This window comes from Notamacropus eugenii, chromosome 3 (genome assembly GCF_028372415.1).
Source record: "Notamacropus eugenii isolate mMacEug1 chromosome 3, mMacEug1.pri_v2, whole genome shotgun sequence".
Taxonomy (NCBI): Eukaryota; Metazoa; Chordata; class Mammalia; order Diprotodontia; family Macropodidae; genus Notamacropus; species Notamacropus eugenii.
The window spans coordinates 152,888,675-152,914,384 of NC_092874.1; the positions used below are offsets into that span (position 1 = coordinate 152,888,675).

Here is a 25,710-nt window from a genome sequence, read left to right on the forward strand (position 1 = left end):
ATGTTAAAACAAAGCAAAATACTGAAGGGACTAAACACGAAGAGGTGATTTTAATCATTTCAAGAAGAAAACATCACACAGCTTACTGGTTACATTTGTTTTGTACAAAGTGACTTTATTCTGTTGATTTTATGAAAGCTATTTTAATTTGAAACACTGTGACACATTTTAAAAAATTACTCTCTAACTTATTCTATAACTCTATAACAGAGTCTTAAAAAATTCTGTAGTGTTCATCTGAACTCAAAGCCAACCAGAAAACTCTCAATAAATTGAATTAAGGATATTTTAACAAACTTGAATATTTTAGTACAAAACAATTTTTTCAAAAATTGTGACAGATTTCTCTTCAGGTAATGACCTCACTGAATTAGCTCTCCATGACTTGAGTCCTCAAGGGCTTCATTAGTGTCTTAGACCAAACTTTCAAGGTCTCTTTTAAGAACTTTAGAACTGACTGTTTGAGTGGAGACGCTGGCATAGGACTGCCCAGCATGGCGTGTCCTCATCAGAGAAGGTCCTATGCTTTGTAAGCAAAGCAGAACTGAAGTAGCTCAAAAGAAACGGGAGATGCACAAATTTAAAGAACCCACTTCAAACGTTCACATGAACTATTTGTACCTGATCTGAGGTAGAGCATTCTGAGCTCATATTGGTCTGATCAGCTACAATCAGACATACTGTAACTTGACTTTAACACAGTGACATCAGTTTGGTCCTCTTCAAGAATCAACAATAACCAGCTCCCAGACCAAAAAGTCATAAAGGATTTTCCAGATACCTTCAGGTTCCTCGCCTCAGAGCACACCCTCTGACTAGTTTCATTTTACTGTTCAAAGGTATAAGAAAATCCAGGAAATCTTCATAGATTCTACTCCTTTCCCTTGGTAATAGTAAATGGCAGAGACTATACGAGTAAACTGCCAATCAGAACCTTAGTTTTATTTTTACCAACAGAAACAACACTGCTAAATGAATTTTCTATCTCTGCCCCAAGGCTCTGCAGCACCCATTATAATTTAGGGGGGAGAGAGTCCCAAGTGTGGGAATGAGAAAAAAGTGTCAAAACCACTTATCTAGTTCACAGACCGCATCACTTAGTTATTCTTTACAGTTGTTGTTTTTTTAAATACAAGGCCAATCAAAGTATGGTTAGTATTTTTGCAACTTTCTCAAAGACGTCGACATCATGGTGACATGCTAAGGATAGCAGTTTCTCAGTACACTCTGTAGATTCTCCATACAGTAAAGAGAAAAGAGAAGTGTTATTGAACTGATTTTGGGCAAATGCATTCTCTTTTTGCTTTATATTGTCTTTTAAATTTGCAAAGAGTGTAAGGGCACGAAGAAGAATTTCCTTCTCCATGTTTCCATCAAAGAGGGAAATCAGTGATGATGACACCTAAAATGAAATAAACATTACTTTTTAAAATCACAATTTAGGATTCTATTATGCAACTGTATTTTTATATATCCTGGTATGTAAAGATCATATTACAGTATTTTAAATTTTACTAAGATAAAAAAGTAGTTTTTTACTTAATTCATAAGAAGATCTTTTTATATATATTAGTGCCTATTTGTAGTCATCTCCAGGGTAGGGAAAGAAAAAAAAGGAAAGAATAAGAAATTTACATGAAAACTTTATATTTAAAAGGAAGAGCAAGTTGAACATAACAGATTTGCAGTTTCATATGGAATCATCTTTTATTATTATAATAATATTATAGAAATGCTTGTTGTATTCTATAAATTAAAAAAAAATCCTTTTATGATATGATTCCTCAGATACCTGAGCAAAATCTTCCAGAGAATTCACATTTTATACTGTTGGAAAAGAGGGGCTTGACATTGAACTTTAAAATGCTGTATGCTTTGAATATCAGGATGTAGTTTAATTTTGGGGAGGGAAAAATCCATGGTGTTTTAAAATACCTAATGGGCAGTTTCTTTTTGAAAAATTCATCACTGAGTGAACTAGGAGAATAGGTTTTATGAAAACATTTCATGTAATAAAGCTCACAATGAAAAAAATTACATTTTATCCTATGTGCATTAAACTATTAATACAGAAATGGCATGACCAAGTGAAATTTCATACATATACACTGTTCTTCAAAATAATATTCCTCCTATATACTTATTCACAGAATGACCTCAGATTTCAGTATTACAGTTATTTTTCGGTTGATTATTTAATAGCTTCCTGGTGATTAAATACATATGCTCAATAGAGCTTAAAATAATACAAGTATATAAAATATTTACCTGCACACTGAGAAGTTCTTTTGTCATAGCTGGATTTGCTGACAAATTCAAAAGCACTTTTAAGGTCTGAATCTGAAATGAGAATATTTGTTAATCCATTTTAGACATCTTGAACTTTAAAGGAATGGAAAGAAATCTTATAAATTATACAAAAATGAGGAACATAAAGAATTGGTATAGATCTATAACACAGTCAGCTTCCCATGAACATAACCTGAGAGTAGCAACATATTTTCGTATGTTAACTAAGTAAGATGATGGCATTTTCAATCTAAAATAGCTTAGCTGAGACATTAGGTATAAATAGCTTAGATATGAAGTGGTTAGAAACCCCTCATTTTATAGATAGGAAAACTAAGGCACAAAGAATTTAAACATTTCCCTCAAACTGATAAAGCTCTTGGCCGAACCAGGACAGGCACCTAAGTTCTTACTCTAATTCTTTAAAAGTCTTCTGTTTGCTTTATGCATTGAGAGTTATTGTGCATGATACAAACAGAATTCATGTGCTTACGTGCTCTGACCTATTTTGAAAATTTAGCTCCATTCCAACAAGTCTATTACATTACAAAAGTAAATTAACCACACCTGTGTGAAGTCCAGAAAACAGGGGTTATACTACAGACTGCATATTGTTCTAGCTAAACTAGCATCAAGCGACAAGGTCATAATTTCTTTTCAAGGAAAACAGGACACATCCTTGGACTACCACAGAATTTTGCAATAAGAGGTACTCCACATGCTCAAGTGGTTTTTTTTTTTTTATTCTTTAGAAAGAGTGGTGGGTCAAAGGAGAAACAGTGGAAAAGTAGGTAAGATGGCTGCTGACTACAAAGGAGAGGAATGTGAATGAAAAAGACAAATGGTGGAAATAAACAAAAAAACACTTTAGAGTTAAAATACAAAAACTCTGCTTCCTGTCCACTGCACAGTGGTTAGACCTTTGGGTCAAATTCATGTGACTCTCATTTCTTCCTCAACATCTAACAAAAGGATGAATGAAAGATCCAATCACCCCTCCCCATCCTTTGTAGTCTCATTAAGTTTTTAGACTCATTACCTCAAGTCTGGTCTATTGCAACAGTCTCTTAAGCAGATTTCATTTCTATTCACTTTCCCCACCAATTCATCCTACACATTAGTGGCTGATTAATTTTTATGATCAGCCCATTCTCAAAGTTCTCCCGAGGGATGTCCCAGAATCTCCATTTGGAGAAGTACTCATGCTGCTTCCAAATCTAGTTTAGCCCCAAGACTTCCAGACTACTTCTCAACCTTTCCCCAAACATGTCTCTTCCAGTAGCTTCTAGCTGCCTGCCACCCTCTACCCCCTACATTTCAGCTTCCTTTTAGGTGTTGTCTTCCCCATTAGTTCCTTGAGGGCAAGAACATTTTTTTCCAGAGCTTAGCAGCATCTGGCATATAATAACTGCAAATGCTCTGTTCATCTATCCACTTCCCACTATTTACAAGGTTACATCAATCTATTTATTATATTGAGATGCTCAGGCAGGGTCTCATGGAGTGACTGTGTCTTAAAGACATTGCTGGTCTAGGTTTTGATCCTCAGCTTTATGGCTTTAGATACTTGGTTTAATCAGTTTGTTTGTAAATGATAAAGCTCAGGGAAAATGAATCATGGCAGTAAAACTCATAAGACACTGAGTGAAACTTGAATGTCAGCTGAGACAATAGCAGACATTCTGGGAGGTAGTCCAGGATTCAGAATTAATGTGGGATGTCTGCAGAGAAGGGAGTCCTTCCTGGTGGAAAAGTCTGAGAGGATTAAACTAATGATCAAAGTAGCTGTAAAGACTGTAGATGTAATGCTCTTACAAGTGAGGAAGTGTGTGTTTGTCCTTCGTGGCCAAAGAAAACCATGCCATCAGAAAAATAATGACATGACTTGCACTTGTCTTTGTTTCGAGTGAGGGAGGGCTGTGCAGGTCACCAGCCTCACTTCTCCTCCAGAGTCATCTGAATCCAGTGACCAGATATTCATCAGGATGACTGAAAATGAGCCAGGATGAGGCAATTGGGGTTAAGTGACTTGCCCAAGATCACATAGCTAGTGAGTGTCAAGTGTCTGAGGTGAGATGTGAACTCAGGTCCTCCTGACTCCTGGACTGGTGCTCTATCCACTGCACCATCCAGCTGCCCCTACATGTGAGAAAGTAAAGCTCAGAGAAATACTCACCCAATGTCACAGGTGACCAACGCAAGTCCCTTGACTTCCAAAACAGCAATCTTTTTATGCTACCAAGCCGCCTCCGTCAGAGGGCTGCTTGGTGGTATGCCAACTGTATATTCTTAAAGGATATTTCTGTCAAGTGTGGGAAGCTTGAGGAATTTCTCTGTGGACAAATCACTTAATCTTTCAATGCCAAAGCCAAGTAGAGAAGACAGTAAACTGCAGAACAAGAGCTAATTAGCCTGGCAGACAATTTTTCTCAAATCAAGTTTCCCATACCAATGAGAACACCATGAAGACCAGAAACAAACCTTTAAGGATATTTCTATCTTAAGAATCAGTACTGACATCTACAGTGGGAGGATACCTTCCCCTACACAATGATAGAAGCACACCAACAAATTCTTACTTCTTAACTTTCCTTATGGTTAATTTCCCAAAAACCCTGCTCAGGAAGCGTTCCTTGTATGACAGATGAGATAATTTCTAAAACTGAAATACATGTTTAAGGTATGTAAGATAAATGAGAAATTGATGTCTTTACTTATGTATTGGTGGGGAAAATCAATGCTAGACCCTTCCTGAGGCTTAAGCCAACATAATCCTATCAAGTAGCAGTTAATAAATATTTCAGGGTAAGTTGGTTCTGCAGATGGCAAATCCCACCCCCTTTATGTTCATTCTTATTACCTATACTTTCAGATAACATTTTCTGTCTTGTCCCTAGATTACAGGAGTAAAACCTACTTAGAGCCTATATTGCCCACTGTGTATTAACTATATTTCATACTCCTTAACAATCCACCCCAAGCCAACCTTTGTACCTCTGTTTCACTATTCCCTTCACTCCAGTCAGACTGGATGTCATCTACTCTCTCTTACTTGTACAACTTGCCCTCCCCTTTCATTTCTACCAAACAAAATTCTATTAATTATTTATAATGCTAGCTCTAATTCTCTATTCTCTCAACAAACTTTGCATGATTCTCCTGGTTGGAAGTATGATCTTCCTGGCCTGTGGATCCTGATACCACCAATACATCACTATTCCAATACTTCAATGATTCATGATTTTCTCAGCATGGATAGTCCCTCCACTAACTCAGAATACAATCTCTTTAAGACAGCTTAGAGATGCAATTGAGTATCTATGGCTGAAAAAATTCATCACTATGCAGCCAACTTGGTGATAAGGTGCTCTGAAATTAGTTAAGTTGGTCCTCAGATAACAGATAGGCAGGTGGACTTATGTGGAAGTACAGCATCATACACATATATTATACACATATACATACTATGTGATCTTGGGTAAATTACTCATTCTTTAAGCCTTTGCTCCTCTATTCCTCTGACTTGCCTATTGCACGGATTACTGTGAAGATCAGATGAGAGAATGTAGAGTCAAGTACTTGGAAAATTCTAAGAGCTCTAAGGAGTTATTATAAAAGGGGCTATTATTGTCTTACTGACCAAACTAGGTTGTCAGCCCCTGGAGGGTAGGGAACACATCTTAAAACATTCTTTGTATTCTCCCTAGAATCTACCTAGCTCAGTGTCTTGAAATAAATATGTGGGATGAACTGAATTGACCTCAGTGTATAAACAAACACTGTCAAAACAAATTTACTTTTTAAAAAAGTGAATGAATTTTTATCAGTGCTAGTACTAACTGAAATGGGATCCTAGGGAAAGGGCCTTCCTGGCCTTCAAAATACACAGTTCCAATGTAAACATATGTAAATGATGTAAAAACAAAAGACTCCAAAATGAACTTTAACAGATGAAACAGGTGGCAAAGAAGCAATGGACATTTTTTCCTCTAGCTTAAATTTTTCCCCCTTTTTATTTATTCATTCATTTATTTGTAACATTCATTTTTTAAAAAAATGCTGAGCCCTAAATTCTCTCTTTCTCCAGCTCCTTCCCAACCCACTAAGAGGGCAAGCATTATACCCAGTAACGGACGTTTTATTAATAATCTTTTATTACCTGCTAAGCAATGCTACCTTAGAAGCAGGATGATGAAGAGGATAACGATGATGACGATGCTAAGCTAGCACAAAGCACTTTGAGGTTTGTAGACACTTCACATTACCTCATTTGATCCTCAAGGTGACCTGTGATGTAGATACTATCAGTGTCGTCATTTTGCATATGGGGAGACTGATGCTGAGAGGCTGAATCATTTGTGCAGGTACATACAGCTCCTAAGTGTGTGAAGCAGGATTCGAATGTGAGTCTTTCTGACTCCATGTACAAAGCAACTAGACTGTTAGGTGGAAAGGGTTCTGAACATGAAGTCAGAAAGACCTGCATTCAAACGCTGCTTAAGATGCTTAGGAGCTGTGTGTACCTGCACAGATGACTTAACCTTGCTGTGCCTCAGATTCTGAGGGGGCTGGATGTGATGACTCTTAAGGCTCCTTCTTGCTCCAAATCTATGATCTAATAATCCTATAAATTTACAAAATGATTACAAGAATTATTAGTACTTGAGGAGCAGACAGGATTTTTAAGTAACATACATTTAGAATCTATGACTTTTAATTCAGCTGTTTGGGCATCTAGACTAAATCTGTTTTTTCTTTTGTTTGGCAGTAGACCATAATGCACCTTGGAAAAGGTATGTATTTGCATGAAAACCTTTCACAAGCACTTTGCAAAATGCTATAACTTGAATTTTTTAACAGGTTCATAACCAGAGATCCCATTCCCAAGCACATACCTTAAGGAACGCAAAGACAGGAAGAAATACACCAAAGTAGTTGTAACAACACACTCTGTTGTAACAAAGAACTGGAAGTAAAGTACATGCCACATTGACTAGAGAATTGTTCAGTAAACTGTGGTACATGAATGTGACAGAATTTTATTATGTGCTAAGAAATGATAAATACTGGGAGGAATGGGAAGACATAAACTGCTGGCAAGGGAAAAAAGAACCAGGAAAACAATATGCATAATAACTACAGTAATGTTAATGGAAACAATTATAAAAAGTGGATCTAAACATGCAATAATCAGACTGACCAAGCTTGGCAGGAAGGAAGAGAGAAGAGAATTCACCACTTTACCTTTTCTCCAGAAGTAAGGGGATGATGGGTGTGGAGCACTGTATATGCCATTAGATTAGATTTATGCGTTGGTTAGTTGTACTCAAAAGTGTTTTCCCTCTATTTCTTTTTTATTGTTTGTTGTAAGGGATGGCTCTCTGGGTGAGGAGTGTGGGAGAGATATATGGGGACATAAAGCTGATATAAAAACCACCGCTATCTGCAAGTTTCTTGTTTATCGAACCTAAATATCAACTCTCTCATTGCTTATGTTAACTCTGGAAGGATAAAAATATTCAAATTAGATGTTCCTTTAAAACAAATCCCACTTGAACTCACCTGTTTAAATGAGCTACTTGAACTACAGAAATTTCCTACTGGTGACATGACAAAGAAGTAACATCTTATGGGTCAGAACACTAGACATGAGAAAAAACTCGCTTTTTACAAATCTGTCCTCACATAGGCTAATCATATCCAACAATAAAAAACGGCAGACTGGAAGGGGGTGACAGTCTTTCTACTTTTGAAACTGTGGAAGTTTAAGGAGAAATGACTTAAGGAAAGATGATTCTTTCTAGAGACCTTCCTCTGGCACAGTTTTCTACAAATGACCTCATGGCCTCCTGCTACCATTAAGTATCTGTTTCAGGAAAAAAAATAACAAAAAAAACCTTGTCTTTGACATCAGTTAACTACCATACTTTGGGGAAAACAGCAGCAAAAGTCCACAAAATATGGTAAGGAATGGTTCTATTCCTGTGAAACAAACCTGAGTCCCAAAAGATTTTCTAAAAAAATGATTTCTATGGATGGATTAAGGATGAGGCTTTCTTTTGTGCAAATCAACAAATCAAAGCAAGAAAGGCATAGTGAAAATCTCTTGAGTTATAGTCAGCAGACCTTAGTTTGTGTCCTTGCTCTGTTACCTACTACCTACCTACTTTGGGAAAAGTACATCCCCCTCTCGAGTCCTCCATAGAGAATTGGACTAGAAAATCTCTGGTCACTTAAAGAATTAAATCTATGATTTCAAGACCGGCATAGAAAGAGTATTTAATCAGGGAGACATCAAGTACGATATCACATAGATTCATCTTAGGTAACATATAGTTTAAAAACAGTGACACAGTGAATGATATAGAAGAGATATCCATCAATAGTACCAATGTCACAACTGAAGACCAGATAACACGTGACACAGTGGAAAGGGCAGTGGGCTGAGAATCAAGAAAACTGAATTCTAGCCCCACTTCAATTTGGTTTGTCACCCTGGACAAATCACCTCTTTTGGCCATGTCCCTTAATATTTAAATGAAAGATTAAAAAGAATGGTCCTTAAGGTCCCTCCTGGCTCTACCATTCATGAAGTACTGTCATCTTAGTCTGAAGCTGGGTTGCCACCCACATCTAGGTTCCTGGGTGGATTCTTGACTGGCACAAATTGCCATCTTGCAGTAATGGAAGGATGGTTATTTTAAGCATTGGAAATTTTAATTTTCCTTTCATACATATCACATAAACATTCATTATTTCTATTCCAATGATGGTAACATGGGCTAGTACTGAGATTTTTATTACCCAAAGACAAATTGTAGGGGCAATGGGAAAAGTTTATCCAACATTCTGGTGGTTGTCTGCCCAATAACTAGGTATCTAACTTTGCTTATGAAAGAATTTGTATTCCAAGAGGTCATTTGTAAATTAGCAATTTGAAACTCAGAACATAATTTTTTCCCTTACAGAAATGTTAGAAAATAGGGTTAGGTTCCAAAATGGACCTCACAAGCCAATTCCCATGTCTTACTGTGGCACTGAGGCCCTTGAAGGCAATGCCAGCAGAGTACAAATTTTGGCAGGAAAGCTGGAAGGGTTAGTCCTGACAACAGCCCGTGCCTATGTAACTACATTTGGAGATGCTCATTACTGAAAGGTTGGCCAATAAGTAATGAATGTTTTTGGCTAGTGACTCTTGATAGATGTAAACTTGCAATAAAGTAAATAGAAAGAAATACTGTGCTATCAACTTTGTCTTTCAAAATCATAAAAATTTGTTTTGAAACAGGGACACAGTGTCTATGTCTATGCCCTTGGCCTAACTGCCCTAGAATACTAATCCATATGGAAGGACTAGGAGGACCTCACTGGAAGCCATGTCCATTCCTTAATTCCCCAAACCTAGTATTAGAACCCAGGAAGGGGGGAGGTAGACAGAGAAAGGGAAGCCTTAATTCCAAGAGAAAAGGGCCTTAGTATGATGAAAAATGGGGTAAGACTAGGGGTATAGGGATGGATCTCTGTGGCTAGCCAGGCAGCTACATGAATCAGCCAGCTGAGTAGAGAGGTAAGAGCAAAAGTGGACAGCAAAAGGTAAAATAATTTGAGAAGGACAAGAGAAGGGAGGATCATTTGGTCCAAGAGCAGCATTTGAACCTGGCCCCAGAAACTGCTTCCCAAACGGCCACTGCAGTTGACAAAGAACCAACAGGGATGCGTAAGTTGTAATGGTGAAGGTGAACAGGAGGTGGTTGGCAGCGAGTGGAAAGGGGAGGAAAAAGAAGGGAATTCTCATAGGTTTATAGCAGTCAATGAGATTTTCAGGGCTGTTCTATCAGTGACAGGGAGGGGAAACAAAAGGAGAAAGGCAGCAACAGTGTTAGGGAACAGGAAGCGAGAACCAGGGAAAGTGAGAAAGTGGTAAAGATGGAAATGCCAGGATGGTGCGGCCACTCTTATCTGTGACATGCGTAAGAAGGTCAAGGTAAACCTGTACTTTAGAGCTTAGTTCCATCGACGCATGGGTTGTGGGTCTGTTGAAGATCCTACCTAAGTGGATTTTACGGGAAGCATTAAAAATGCTTTATGATAACAATCTGCTCTCATCTGTAAATCATCTTAAAAACAATATCCAGGAATCACATAGAGGTGATCTCAGAGGCCATCTGGTTCAACTCATACCTGCATAACCATCAAGTAGTCTTTGTGCGAACACTTCAAGTGAGTGAGAAACCCACTACCTCTTAAGGAAACCGATGCCACTTCCAGATAGCTCCACGTGTTAGAAAGTTTCTACTTATGTCAAACCCAGATTGCCCAGGGAGTATCTGTTAACTTCTGGAGTCAAATGAACAAGTCATTCAAAAATCTGAACACAGATATCATTGTACTGCTGTATTTCTCCTCTTCTTGAGGCTAAAATCCTCATTTCCTACGAACAGTTCTTAAGATGCATGATCTCAAGGCCCATTGTCATTTTTGGCTGACTTCAGTTTTTTAATATCTTTTTACAAATATGGTACCCAGAAATGCATACAATACTCCCAATATTGGCTGATCAGGGCAGCATGTCAGGGGTCTATCACCTCTTTGTTCCTTCATATTTTGCCTCTCTTAATTCAGCCTAAGCTCTCATTAGCATTCCTGGGTTTTATCAGACAGTTAACTCACAGTGAATCTTCATGCCACTAAAGCCCCCACATCTCTAGCCATGCTTACTCCATCTTGACTTATGAAGTCAATTTTTTTTAAGCAAGTGTAGAACTTGACATTTATCCTTGATAATTTACATCTTATTTGATTTGGCCTTAAGTTCTAACCCATCAGAATCTTTTCAAATCCTAACTTTGCCATCCAGGGTTTTTAGTCTCTCCTAGCTTTATCCCATCTCCCTATTTGAGAGGAATACCATCATCTTTACCTTTATAAAAAGGTCAAGAGGCCCAAGGGCATTCACGGGTCCCTGGGGCATTCCACTGAGGAGTTTCTTCCAATCTGCCAGTCAATCATCTCTGAATCTACTTTGTTCTACTACCATCTAGCCCACTTCTCTCCATTTTGCACGTATGAAACTTTCTTTTCAACCAGTGAAACCAACAATCTACAGATGAGGATATGAAATCTCAATTAAGATAAGCAAGAGATTGATTTTAAAAATTAGAGTTTCATACCTTGGTGTTTTCATTTCCCAGAGATAACAAATCAAAGAGGCTTGAAATTGAATTGGCAATTAAGTGTTGATAGTCATTGGTGACTGTCATGTTTGTTAACAATCTCAGGCCAGCCAACTGTACATCTGAATTTAAGGGAGAGGAGAACGTCTCCTCACAGACTTGGCTGAGGTACACCTGAAGAAAAGAAAGAAAAATGAGAACACTGGAACCTCAGAAATACTACTGAATTTCATCCAGGATAAAATAAAATCATCCTCAATTGCTTGGGCAAAGGAAGAAGTTTTCTCAGGTGTCTGCATAATAGGCCCTCCTTATTGTGTAGTTCCTTAAATGAAGGATTTCCAAAGCCTTGTTATGGTAAACAAAAAATGGGTAAAAGATGGCAGCCTTCTCTCCAAGGTTAGCTTTTTCAGGGATAAAAGGAGGAAAAAGCTAATGTTCTTTCAATTCACTCAGTCATGTGAGATTAACACAGCCTCCAAATATTACTAGTTAGCAAAAAAAAAAAAAAAAAAGAAAGGCAGCTCTGTGGCCTATCAAATTTTTAGAAAGAGTTCAAAATCATCCTGACAATCTGCTCTATTCTATAAACAAATTATACCCAGAAAGAATTTAAAAGCCAAATTTCCTACAGTAGAAAGCTCTCTAAGGTTCTTAATTTTTCTGTGCTTTACACAGAGGTCCAGTCAAAAATTTTTTATAAAGGACATTGAAGAGCTGGAGTGCATTTGAATGAAGCATATTAGGATGGCAAGAGGGCCTGATCTATCACAGAAGGTTATATTGGGAGGATGTGGCTTTTATAAGGCTTGGAGTAGGTTCAAGAAAAATCTTCAAAGTATTTAAACGGCACTGAAATACTAACAGATCCCACTGCTAGGCCTATACCTCAAGGAGGTCAGACAGAAACAAATGTTCTGTATATATGTTCACAGCATCTCTTCTTGTTGCAGCAAAAACTGGAAATAAAGTGGGAGCCTAGAGGCTGGCTAGACAAGCTGTACTAAATGAACACAAAGGATTATTGTAATATGAGAATTCAGAGAAAGACTGGAAAACTCGTTAGGAAAATATACACAATGACAATAATATAAATGAAAAGAATAAAACAAAGCTGAATGTTTTATAATTATGATTATCTTGGCCACAGAAAAGAGAGGAGTAAATACACCTGGTGCATGTTGTCAGATGTAGTCAGTATGTAAGTTTTGTTAATGAATTCTTGCCCCTTTGTTACAAAGGAAGGAACAAGGTGCAAGGGAAAGGGGCATATTTGGGAAACGATAAGTCATGTGAAAACAAAGGTATTGATAAGTTCTTTCTTACAGCAGAAGGGAAAAGAATAAAGGATTTTCAGTGGAAAAAGATTGCAAACCTAAATATGGAAGGGACTTTGGAGGTCATCTAGTCCAACTGCCCTCATTTAACAAATGAGGGAACTGAGGCCTGGAGCAGTTACCATATTATAAAGGTAGCAGGGCAATAAGTGGCAAAGCTGGGTTTGACTCGGGGTTTCTAATTCTCAATCCTTTGTTCTTTTTACAGGAGGATTGGACTTGATGTTTGGACCCAGGAGAGAGAGCAAGAAGCAATGAGATACTACAGACAGGCAGGTTTTGGGTCAACAGGAGGAAAGTAGCTCAAATGGAACTGGCCAAAACTAAAATAGGTCACCTCAGAGGATGGTGAATTCCCTATCGATGGAATTTTCAAGGAAAGCCTGGTTAGCCATTTACTGGAGATGTTAAAGAGAACAAAAATGTTCAAATATGAGTCTGACTAGATCACATCGGAGGTATTTTTAAATATTTCTATGATATTTGAGAAGGGACTTTAGAGATTATCTACTTGAACTTTCCCATAATAAAGCCTCAGAAAGTTAAATGACTTCTCCAAATTAGCACAGCTAATTAGTGGTAGAAACATCAATAGGACCCAGGTCTCCAGTCTGGTGCTTCTGCCACCATACCACATGGCCTGTAATACCAAAAGCCTTAAGAAATTTTATTTATGGGCCCATTCTATTTCATTAGCACTCCACACCGTATCAGTTATCTTCAAAACCTGAGGGCCTCTCATCCTTTATAACTGATATGCAACATAATTCTCTAGAATTCTGGGGTTCACATACAGTTATTAAGAGTTTTTTCCCCTAAATATTTAAAAATGTGATCTATATAATTTTTATTACTTCCAAATCCCTTATTTCTCAATATTTGTAAAGATCAACTTTAAAATAAAGTAACTCACATGTATTTTCAATTATTACTGTTCAAATAATTATCTGTTCCTCTTAAAGAAAGTAGCTCCCTAATTCATGATCTTTCTGGTATCTTTCCTTAACCCTGGATTAATTTCCTTTCAAACAAGCACATCACAATGTAACCCAACTAGAACATTCTTTAGGCTCTAAAATGATACTTGGTTCCTTCCCTTTGCTGGTCCATTCTCTAAAGGGTTCTTTTTGAGCTACTACAGGTAAAGTACCTGGTACATAGTAAGTAACAGTTTACTGACTGATCATGATTTCCCAAAAATATTACACATTTTTGTGGCCTTTAAACTTTTATAATTAATTTTCCTTGTGTTTTAATGTCACTTACCTGAATTTCCTTCTGATTCTGAATATTCATACTTAAGTTATTTAGTGCATTTAAAGCCTTCTCTTTAACTTTGGGGTTGGGATCTTTCAATAAATTTCCAATAATTAAGAGACCATCCAAATTACGAATAATATCCTAAAGGGAAGAAGATGAGATTATGATTTCACCAATTTTTAAGAAATATTTATTGCCTCTACTCATACTTTTTGAATTTCGTTTAACTTATCAGTTCTTCCAGGGAATTCTCCAAGGCTATTACAGGGAGTTTTCTATACCAATGAAATCACAGTATAGATAAAAGAAAGAATTCAAGTGATTGGGTAAAGCAGTGGATAGAACACTGGGCCTGGAGCCAGAAAGACCTGATTTCAAATCATGTCTCACACATAACAGAAGTGGTGTGACCTTGGACAAGTGACAACTTCTATTTGCTGCATTTTCCTCAAATGTAAAATGGAGATAATAACAGTACCTCTCTCCCAGGGTTGTTTGATCATCAAATGAGATAACTGTAAAGTGCTTTGCACAGTGTCTGGCACTAATTAAATGTTAGCTATTAAGTGACTGTTCTAATACAGGGCAAACAATTTTCCATAGCCATTTGCACCGTGTTATCCTTCAAAACACTGCAGCGGAGTATAAAGTCAACCTTGCACAGTTTATGTAAGGATTTCAAAGCAATTTCTAAATATGGTTAAATTTCACAAGATGGTGCAATGGATAGAGCACTGGGTTGGAGTCAAGAAGACTCATCTTCCTGAGTTCAAATATGACCTCAGATAATTATTAACCATATGACCCCGGAGAAGTCACTTCACCCTTTTTGCCTCAGTATCCTCATCTGTAAAATGAGCAGGAGAGGGAAATGGGAAACCACTCCAGAATCTTTGCCAAGAAAACTCCAAATGGGGTCACAAAGCATAAGAATTGACTGAAACAACTGAACAACAACTCTTGAAATAACTATTTCAATTCTTGGGTTACAAGTAAATCTGAAAATTGCATGACTTGCCTAAAGGATTCTTTGTTTCAGACCATATTAAGCACCCTCCTGGCTCCTCTACTGAAAGAAAAATCAACTGTTTATAAGGGGAAAACTCCCATAACTATATGCTCCCCAGAATATGCCAACATCACAGAACAAGAAATCAGCAAAGTATTTCTTCTTTTGTCATAAATGAGTTTAATGAGTGAATAATGCAATTTATTTAACAAATAAATCTTTACATACATGTAATGATGAGAGCAGCCAGTTTTTTGACTTTTGTTCTCTCTCACCCTAAATCTTAACAGGTTAGGAATGGACTTCTTTCCAGGGGGTGAGTGAGGAGAATTGGGCTGGACCAAAACACGATTTAAAAATTGACTAAAAGTGTTAGCCCCATTTCTCTATTCTGGTAAGTCAAAAAAGGAAATAAGTAATGAGAAGAGATTATTTAAAGTTCAGCTTTTTAGTACTGCTGGGAAGTGTACTACTTTGAGAAGCAGCTTCCAGGGGCCTTTTCTTTCAAATGAATAAACCATCAGGCACTGACAGATACACAGTTTCCTGGACGTATTGATCTGTTTGCAGATCTACAGCCTGCAGTCCTACAGTTGCTAAAGTGGCAGAGACCACAAACCATAAAACAGATTCACTGTCTCTAGTCACAGGTTTGTAGATTTTGAGCTGCAAATGCCCTCAGAAGTCACCGAGCCTTTCCTACACCTGCACGTTTTTTTTTTTGTAAACCAAGGCCCAGACAAATTCTGTGATCTGGTTACATGGCTACAAAAGAAACATAAGATGTGCAAATTTAGAGAATCCACCCCAAATGTTCACCCGGTCTATTTGTGCCTAACCTATGGTAGTGCATGCCAGAGCTCATACTGGTTTGAGCAGTCATAATCCGACTTGACTCCAGCATAGTGAAGTCATTTTAGTCCTCTTCGAAAACAAAAGATGAAAACCAACCACCAGCAAAACGGTACAGTCAGGATTTGAACACAGGCCCTTTAACTCCATACTGATCATTCTTTCCACTGAACCATTAGATCGCTAAATAGCGACTGCTTTCACTTTTCTATTAGAACAATATGAATTTTTAAAAGATCAACTATTTCATGCAATTGAGGGATAAAAGGGACAGCAGTCCTGTGAAAGAAGCATCTAATTTAAATACATTAGTGACTAAATTTTAGGAGACCTGAATTCCTAATGGTCTTAGGATCACCAAATGTTATAGCTAAAAGGGATCTTGGAGATGATCTACAACTTGACACTGCTCTCCCACCCCCACTTTACAGATGAAGAAACTGAGGCCCAAAGAATGGCAGCATCTTATAGTCAGACAGCCGCAGAGCTAGGACTACAAGGAGTCAAGTCTCCTGACTCCTGGAGTCTAGTGCTTTTTCTGGGTTTTTCTTCTTACAAGTATACAGCTTTTGTCATAAATGAGTTTAAAGAGTGAATAATGCAATTTATTTAACAAATAAATCTTTACATACACGTAATGATGAGGAGAGCAGTTTTTTGACTTTGTTCTTTCTCACCCTAAATCTAAACAGGTGAGGAATAATGTCTTGGAAGTGGTGAATTTCAAAAAGCTTTGTCCTTTAAATGACATCACAAAATGTAGGGATTAGGTGAGCATGAGCTAGGATGAACTAACACAACTATCCTGGATCTTGTGATTTTGGGAGCCCCACAAAGCTACTGTCTGACAACCCTGAACCAAGTTTTCAGGGGAGAAGAGAAACTCCTGTATCAAAGCTCCTTGTAATTGGGGCCGTAGGAAGAACTTCCTTCTTGAGATTACTAACTTGGTTGATGGTGAACTTCAGGAAGGAGGAACACCTCCTCTTACCATGATAAGGGTTGCCTCTTCTCTAAATCAGTTCCTCTCTTTATAGCTATGGATAGAATTTAGGAGGTCCAAGAACTTGCACAGGAAGAAAAATTTATATCTTTATTTTCACTAACATCTAAGTTACAAAATTAAAAAAATGGTCATGAGAAAAGGTCCATAGATTTCACCAGACTGTTAAAAGGGTATATGACACACACATAAAAAGATTAAGAAGCTCGACTCTAGAGGCCCAATAAGGCATGTAAACTGCAATGAAATAAGCAAATTTTCTAACCTGGTTGTTTCTACTGTGGAATAGGCATAAAGGAAGTTTGCTTCATAAGAACAGATTACTTACTTGATTAGTTGAAAAAGCAGCACTGTGACCCAGTGTAATCAAAGCTCTTTCACGAATTAAAGGATTCTTAGTTGACTGTAGCAAGTAAATGAGTTTTTTGAGAAGTTGAGCATCCAGTATACCAGATGATTTGGTACCGTCATTTTCTGTCAAGTGTATAGAAGAAGAAAAAGAAAAAAGTCAATAACATTCATTGGATATTCAAATTATTGATTTCTGACTATTCAAAGACCAGGCCAACTATGAAACAATGTTAGTAACTAAGGCAGATTTAGGTCCGTCTTCATAAAATTTTATTTCAGAAACCTTAAAACATGCTGCTTCTTTAATTCTTAAGATTTCTACTTTGATACTGTCCTCCTCCTCTTAACTCATGCATGCCACCAGGTTTAGGAATTCTTTTATCATCAATGGTTTGGCATAGATAAATCCTGATATTAGAAGTGACTCAGGGGCAGAAACCATCATTTTTTCCCAGTCATATTACCTGTCTTTAGTACAGTGCCTTATATATGATCTTAAAAATACTGTCTGAATTGAATCATGAATGAAGATTTACCAGCCTTTATAATGAAGAAACTGTGCATTTAAAGTTATGTTAATGTGGCAATGTGTACATTCAGAGGTAGTCTATAAAAAATGAAAATGCACTTTTATCTCCTTCACATATATGTGCACATGAACACATGACCTCCAAATCCTATGACATGAATCAAATGGTAAGCATTTTTAAGGATCTACTCCATGATGTGTGCTAACCTAGGCCTTCACCAGATACGAAACACTCATAAACACTGCTGTCCAATTTGCTGATACCCCTAAGAAGTTCTGGGCCTTGCCATCTGCTTACTGATGTGCCTGAGAATTTCTAATTTCTTACAAATGAACTCTTTTATGTATTGTCTCCTCCAAATTGAGTGAGCTTCCTGAGCACAAAGGCTTTCTAAATTTTTCTATTTGAATCCCTAGCCCTTGGCATGGTGTTTTATTCATAATGAGTACTTTGATTCTTCATTCACATATGCACACAGTTACACCTATGTTTTACTTATTCGGAAGCCACTAACTGAATTCTACATGATAACCTAGCTACACTAGCATTTTGCTCAAAAATTAAAATAAAACAAAAAACAAAATCTAACCTTATATCACTGATAACCACAAAAAAATCAAAACAACACTCCACAATTTCTCTCCTGACCTATGATGTAATGCTAAAAGGTCATTATAAATATGTCTTTGAATAACTATTTGGTACACAGCCAGGGAAAGATTTAAATATAGATTGTGGGGCATACTTAAGAGAAGCTTTTAGCAGTTGGATAAGCAATCCACTGTTGAAACCATTTAAAAAGTCTGATGATTTATTGCACTGGACATTTATTAAATGAATCCCTCTGGTCTCCAATTATTTCCACAAATAGGACTTCAATATGGTTATTAAATGTCTACGTGTAAGTTGGTGTCCAAGAGCCTTTTCACAAAGGATTTCTTGACAATGTTTAAAAAATTTCAAGTTAAGCAATCATTGAAACGTAGATTTTTTTTTTAAGCTCTCTCTTCTGAGTCAATTGTACAGATAAAGGAGGTCCAAAGAGGCGAAACGTCTTAATAGAGTCATATTATCTTAGGAACCACGGGGACCCCACAACAGGTAAGACAAAAATTACTAGATTGGAAGTCTGGAAACCTGGTCCAATTCTAGATCTGCCACCTACTACCTGTATGACTATCTCTTCAGGTATTATTTTCTCATCTGTAAAATGAGATGACGGAATTAAATTATATGGCCAAATCATATATTTTCAGAAAAAAAAGAAAGCAAAGGACTACTAGAATTACTTAGACTCAGAATTCTACTATGGACCTGGGTTCAGAACCTATCTGTGCTGTTTACCTGTGTGACCTTGGATAGGTAAGGTATTTAACTTCCCTGGGCCTCAGTTTTCCTCATTTGTAAAATTAGGTGACTGGACAAGATAGTCTCCAAGGCCCCTTCCAGTTCTAGAGCTACAATCCTGAGAATCAGAAGGAACCATGGCAGTCACCTAATGCAACCATAGGATGACCTCTACTACATTCGTAGTACATGGTCATGTAGTGTCCCCTGAAAGACTTTCAGGGGGGCAACCACAGGATGACCTCTACTATATTAGTACATGGTCATGTAGTGTCCCCTGAAAGACTTTCTGGGGTGAGGAGTCCACTATTTTCTAAGTTAACTCATTCTACTTCTGAACAGCTCTAAATTTTCTTCATATCTAGCCTAAACCTACCTCTCTGCAAATTTCTACTACTTCTCCTAATTCTGAACTCTCACACCAAGTACAGTAAATCTAAAGATAGCTATCATATCTGCACACAAAACTAAGTTTCTACAGAGTAGAATCTGGTAGCAATATTATAAATTTACTCCATCGAATATTATCTCCTTTAATATTTTTTGTCACGAAATCTAATCTTCCAAAATCTGATTCTATTTCTATACAATATACACATTTTTTCTTAGATGGCTTATTTTTTTTTTAAATTATTACACTCTATTTAACATGCATTAACAAAATTTTTGAGTTTCACACTCCCTTCCTCCATCTATTGAGAAGGCAAGCAACGTAAGATGGCTTATTGTTTAGAAAAAGTCTGTCATTTATTAGAAGTTGCCTGTTTTTAAGGCTTCCGAAAATATACAATTTGGGGGCTACCTAGGAACACTGATTTAACTCAGGTATCATAAATGTCCAGTGACCAGCAAAGCAACACATTATCAAAGAACTGAACCTCATCAATACCAACATTTTTGTAATCAATAAAACCAGACAAAAGAAAGATGCAGCAAGATTAGAAGGATAGTTCATAGGTTCTCCTTGGAGAGGCAAGGAAAGGAGTTGGTTTCACTGGGTATCCACTATTTCAAGTTCAAATAGCTTGTTCTAAGCTATAACTAAGCTCCCATCATCACAAGAGCATCCCTAGATGAATGAAAACAAAGGTGAAAAATGAAACACTGATCACTGTTTCTTTCATGATCTATTTCTGCCAACTGACGCTGTAGTCATCACATTTAGATCCTAATACTTCAGCCCCTTCAAGAGTTATGGTAGAAAACCGTACAAACATGTAAGGAAAAGTCAGGAAGACAGGCTGTACCAGACCAGAAGAAATTGATTCTGGAGGTGACACAAATTGGGAAGTGGATCAAATGTCACCTTATGCTTGACATTAAAAGTTCTTTACAACCTGAGCCCTCTCCATCTCTCTGTCTTTTGTTTTTCCTTGAAAATGCTTAAAAAGAGTTAAATGGAAACCAGCAGGCAAAACTCCCATCTTTCCAACCTTCTTACCCCTTCATGTACTATATAATTCATCCATCTATGGTCTATGTACTGTCCCCTCCCCCATCTATATCTGCCATGCTTTCCCTCCTCACCTGGTCCCTGGCTTCTTTTATGACTCAGTTCAAGTATCATCTTCTGCAGGAAGCCTTTCCTGGTCCATTCAGCTAATGATAAGGAGAGAAGATAATATTTACATATACCTCTTTAAAATTTCTGCAACTCCTCGCTACTCATCAGAGCTAATTCAACTGCAACCACTCTCTTCCAAGTTACTAGTGTCTTAATGAATACATCTCATGTGTTTTTCTCAGTCTTCATCCTTCCTGATCCCTGCACTGCTGACCATCCTTTCCTCCTGGATATTCACCATCCTCAGTTGCTGAAAACTATGTGTACCATCTATTAAAAATTCTTTATCTGCACACTTGGGAAAAAACCACAACTCTGGAGAGTGAACTTTCCAACTTTCTTAAAAAATGTTCCCAATGAAGGGTCTGACTGGGTTGTGAATACATTTGTTAAAAATAGAAAAATGCAGCACGCTCCAATTAGTTTGCAACAACAACTAACTGGTATCAGGGAAGATGGAAATTTACTACTGAATTTCAATACAAATCTCTGCATAGTTGGGTAATGGTTAGAATAATGATTTAGTGGGCACAGCCAACAATATACTCCTTTCACTTGAATTTAGCTTTGTCAAGGTTTTTTTTGTTCTCTGACAGCTGTTAAAACTAAGTTTGTTTTTTTTTCAAACATAGAACCAGAATTTCAAATCACTGTATCACAAAGTATTAAAGTAAAAAAAAAAAACTTCAAAAGTAATTTAGATATTCAATCCCAATGCTTGCATCAGAATTAAGTTTTGGTGAGAGTAAAATCATTTTTTGTACCATTAATAAAATATTTTCAAAATATTCTCACCCAATACTTTTGTAAAGGCTTGTGTAAAACTAAAATGTACATAACTAAATATTATGTAATTTAAAATTGTATAAAAATACACTGCAAGTAGATAGCCTTAGTCATTTTTCACTGATAGAGTTATATAAACAGCAAGTTTGGAAATTACTGGTCCTTCATTGTGTGTTCGACCTTCATTGCCGAAGACCATGCCATCAGAGACATGACATGACTTGCACTTGACTTTGTTTTGAGAGGGAGGGCTGTGCAGGTCACCAGCCTCTCCCATGGTCCAGACCGTGCCATGCAGTTGGAAGGCCAGCCCACTGAGTCCATCCATCAGTAGATCTAGCCAGAAGCAGATCTAGCTATGGGTGGATAATGAGTTGGGAGAAGTGAAAAGCAAGATTGGGGTGAACTGCACGAGGGAAATCACACAGAGATTTTAATAATCTTAAGCTGCTTTGTAGCACAAAAGCCTGTTTTTCAACACAGACATCCTTCCAGTGAAGCTAACTAAAGGGTTGCAAATCTTGTACCATAATTTCTTAAGGATGGTGATCTTATCCCCTCTGGTAGAGAGATACATGGTGAACACAAGTAGGCTGCAGCATATATTTAATGCTGGTATATGTGCTAGAACTTGCAAAAGGAGTATTATTTAGGAAATGTATGACTGGCAGAGAGGGTGAGTCACATAGAAAGATGGAGAGACAGATGGTACCTACAAAACTCAACTCCTGACATTTATTATGTTGTCATACGGCCAGTCACTTAACTAGCTAATTCTTGACAACGTCCACCTTAGTGGTCTCTCTGTCGATAATCGATAATCATTCCTCTAACTAGCTACATACTACAGTGGGTAGAACTCAAATTTATCCTCAGATATTTGCTAGATTGTGACCTTGGTTGAGTTACTTAACCTGTCTGCTTCAGTTGACTCAACTGTAAAATGTGCCTAATAATAACATTGAGCTCCCAGGATTGTAGTGGAAGGGAATCAAATGAGATATTTATAAAGCATTTAGCAATGTCTAGTACATAGCAGGTTCTTAATAAAGGCTTATTCCCTTCCCTAAGTGAAATGAGCCTTGCAGAATATGATGGAGTACCTTGAAAATTCAAACATTAGTCAACGAGAAATTTAAAAAAAATTTTTTTATTCCTTTGCATCCATGATGGCCTTTTTAGTTGAACAAAAAAGCCTTCATTTAAAATATCCTTCATCAGCAAAGAACTATCCCATCAATGCACAGTGCAATCCATCCACACCTGATTTTGTACAATTCTTAACCATGTTATTCCAAGGATACTTTGCAGAAGAATGACTCCACATTTTAAAGGTCACTCTCTATGGGATCTCAGGTCTTTACGTTAATCTCAAGGTTCATGAAATTCTTGTTTTTCTTTTAACTGAGACAACTGTATTTCAATATAATTCTTTTCCTTTGTAATTCTATGTATTTTATTTTACACACTTGAAAGTATTATTCTAAAAAAAAAAAAATGGGTCTATGAGCTTCACCAGATTGCCAAAAGGGTCCATGATACAAAAAAAGGTGAAGAACCCCCTCCTGCTCTTAAGACTTCTAACATTTTGTAGGTATCAGTGCAACACTAGGGTAGACCTGCATCCTAGGACTGAAAGGACATCAATTTTTCCTCTACGAACAAGTCATTTTAATGTCAGTAAATAAGCTTCTCCAGTTATATAATGGGTTAAAAATCACTGACCTGACAGAGAAAATGAATCAAGAATGCCAAAGTGATTTTTTAAGTGATTTCTTGTTGTTCAGTCATGTCTGTCTCTTTGTGGTATTTTCTTGGCAAAGATACTGGAGTGGTCTGCCATTTCCTTCCCCAGTTCATTTTATGGATGAGAAAACCAAGGTAAAAGAATTAAATGACTTGCCCAGGGTCACACACCTACTAAGTGTAAAAAAATTTAGTTTTAAAAAAATTAAGTGACAGAACAAAAAACCTCATGACAAGAGAAGAACTACAACTTTAGGGAAATAATGTTATTTCTATTACTTCTGAGGAATATTAGATTTTCTTCAGTAGCTCTAGAGTCATTAATATTACTGTCTATCATGAAAATTCAGTTAATACTCAGGACATTAAGAATCGCTTTTAGTCAAACAGAACAGAGTAAGTCTGTAGTAAGAGATAGAGGATAGCTAAGTAGGTTATAGATTATACATATTATATGTAATATATAGTATTATATAAAATATATGTATACATACACATGTGTGTGCATATATGTGTTCCACCATCCTTGTCAACAACCATGCCATCAGAGAAAAAATGACATGACTTGCACTTGTCTTTGTTTTGAGTGAGGGAGGGCTGTGCAGGTCACCAGCCTCACTGCTCCTCCAGAACCATCTGAATTCAGTGACCAGATATTCATCAGGATGACTGGAGATGACCCAGGATGAGGCAATGGGGGTGAAGTGACTTGTCCAAGGTCACACAGCTAGTGAGTGTCAAGTGTGTGAGGTGAGATTTGGACTCAGGTCGTCCTGACTCCTGCACTGGTGCACTATCCACTGCACCACCTAACTGCCTGTGTGTACATATGTATGTGTGTGTATACATATTTCTGTAACTACGATAATTTGGAGAAAATTTCGGAGGAAAGGCAGTGCTCTTTAAGGAGGGCTGAGAAAAGCTTCCTGCACACACCTCAAGAAAGCCTGAAGGCTTCCACCGGCAGACATTTGAGCTCCCCTCCCCACCTCCAGCACCAAGGGCACTGCGGAATCTAAGAAAAGCAGCCCCCGGGCTGAACCTCACGGCGACTCGGGAGGCAGGGGGCTACGATCACCCCATTTTCCAGTTAGGGAGACAAACAAGCAGAAGTGAAGTGACTCGCCCAGGGTCGCAGGGCCCCTACGAGTCTGAGCTCGGATTGGAACTTGCCTCCGGGGCTGGCCACGTGCCTCGGGGGCAGGGCGCTCCACGGGCTTCTGCTCCAGGCCCAGTTCCCCCGGGGCTACAGACTCCCGTTCCCACGCCTCCAGTACAAGGCAGGGAAGCAGACAGCGCGCGGGGTTCGGCTCTCCCGCCTTCCCCACCATCGGGGAAAAGGGGGAGCTCACCTGCAGAAGGGGAGGGGCTGGCCGGCCCCGTTTTCCGGCTCTTTTCTTTCCCCCAGACCAGTCGGTAAATGCAGTAACAAGCGCCGGCCCCGAGCACCAGGCCCGCCACCCAGCCCGCCTCCCGGGCTCTGCCCATGCTGCCCCTTTGGAGCCCGGGAAATGCCCAGGCTGCGGCGATACTCCCTGGGACCTAGGGCCGAGGCTGCCAGCAGCGCGCTCGCCAGCGGGAGCACGTGGGAGCGGGTGGCCAGTGCGCCTGCGCACGGGGGCGGGCTCAGCGGAGGAGGAAGAGGGGATTTCAGTTCCGCCTCCCCACCCCCACCTCCGGCAGGCTAGAGACTGCGTTTCCTGCGCTTCCGCTGGAGGGGTCCTCGCCGCCCCAGAGTTCAGAGGCCGCTGGGGTAACCCTCGCGAGCGCCGCACGCACGCACTCGCACAAAAAGGAAGGGCTTTTATTTTGTTTTACCGGTGGAAGACGCTAGGTCTTAGACTTTGTTGTCGGAGTTGCATGTAGACATCTACCCACCTCCGGTGCATATAACCAAGCTCCAGATAATTCCGGGGCGACCCCTCCGGGAGCAGCTCTGCGTGCTTGTTCCGGTTCAGGGAGAGAGTGCCCTGCATTCGTTAAAATAGGAGGGGGGAAGAGGCACTTAGGAGGATGCCCAGAATCCATGGGTAGATTGCAAGGGGTTTATGAACTTGGTTTTGGGGAGGAAAGGAAACAATTTATTTCAATATAATTGACTTCTTTTGTAATAACTATTCATACATTAAAATATATATACGCCATATAGTATATATAATATACCATATAACACATACCATATAATATACCAACAATATACCATATAACACGTATAATATTATACATTATATACGATAAATATATCATATATATCTGAGAAGGGGTCTATAGCCTTCACTAGATCGACAAGGGAATCACACACACAAAAGCTTGACTCCAGAAGGGCCAGGCAGGTGAGCTTAGCGCAAACATTTGTAGCCTTTATTTCCAGTCCTTGTTTAAGAAACTGCCCTAGCCCTAGAAGGGAAAGGGACAATGGATTTGGAGTCAAGAGAATTGGCCTCAAATCTTGGCTTCTAGTAC

At 38.3% G+C, this 25,710-nt stretch overlaps 1 protein-coding gene across 2 annotated transcripts; it reads right to left on the minus strand.

The window, feature by feature from the left end:
* Positions 1 to 31: 31 nt before the first annotated feature.
* On the minus strand, positions 32 to 24,880 carry ARMC10 (armadillo repeat containing 10). 2 transcript variants are annotated; one of them, XM_072653157.1, is made up of 7 exons: positions 24,600 to 24,865; positions 20,679 to 20,750; positions 17,252 to 17,397; positions 14,066 to 14,200; positions 11,460 to 11,636; positions 2,269 to 2,340; positions 32 to 1,402 (listed from the first exon to the last, which is right to left on the minus strand). In XM_072653157.1, exons 1-7 carry the CDS (start codon positions 24,733 to 24,735, stop codon positions 1,142 to 1,144), a joined length of 999 nt encoding a protein of 332 aa, XP_072509258.1. In that variant the 5' UTR covers positions 24,736 to 24,865; the 3' UTR covers positions 32 to 1,141. The 2 variants fall into 2 exon arrangements, with proteins under 2 accessions (XP_072509258.1, XP_072509259.1); XM_072653158.1 differs by lacking the exon at positions 20,679 to 20,750 and having other exon boundaries at positions 24,600 to 24,880.
* Between the last annotated feature and the right edge of the window lie 830 nt (positions 24,881 to 25,710).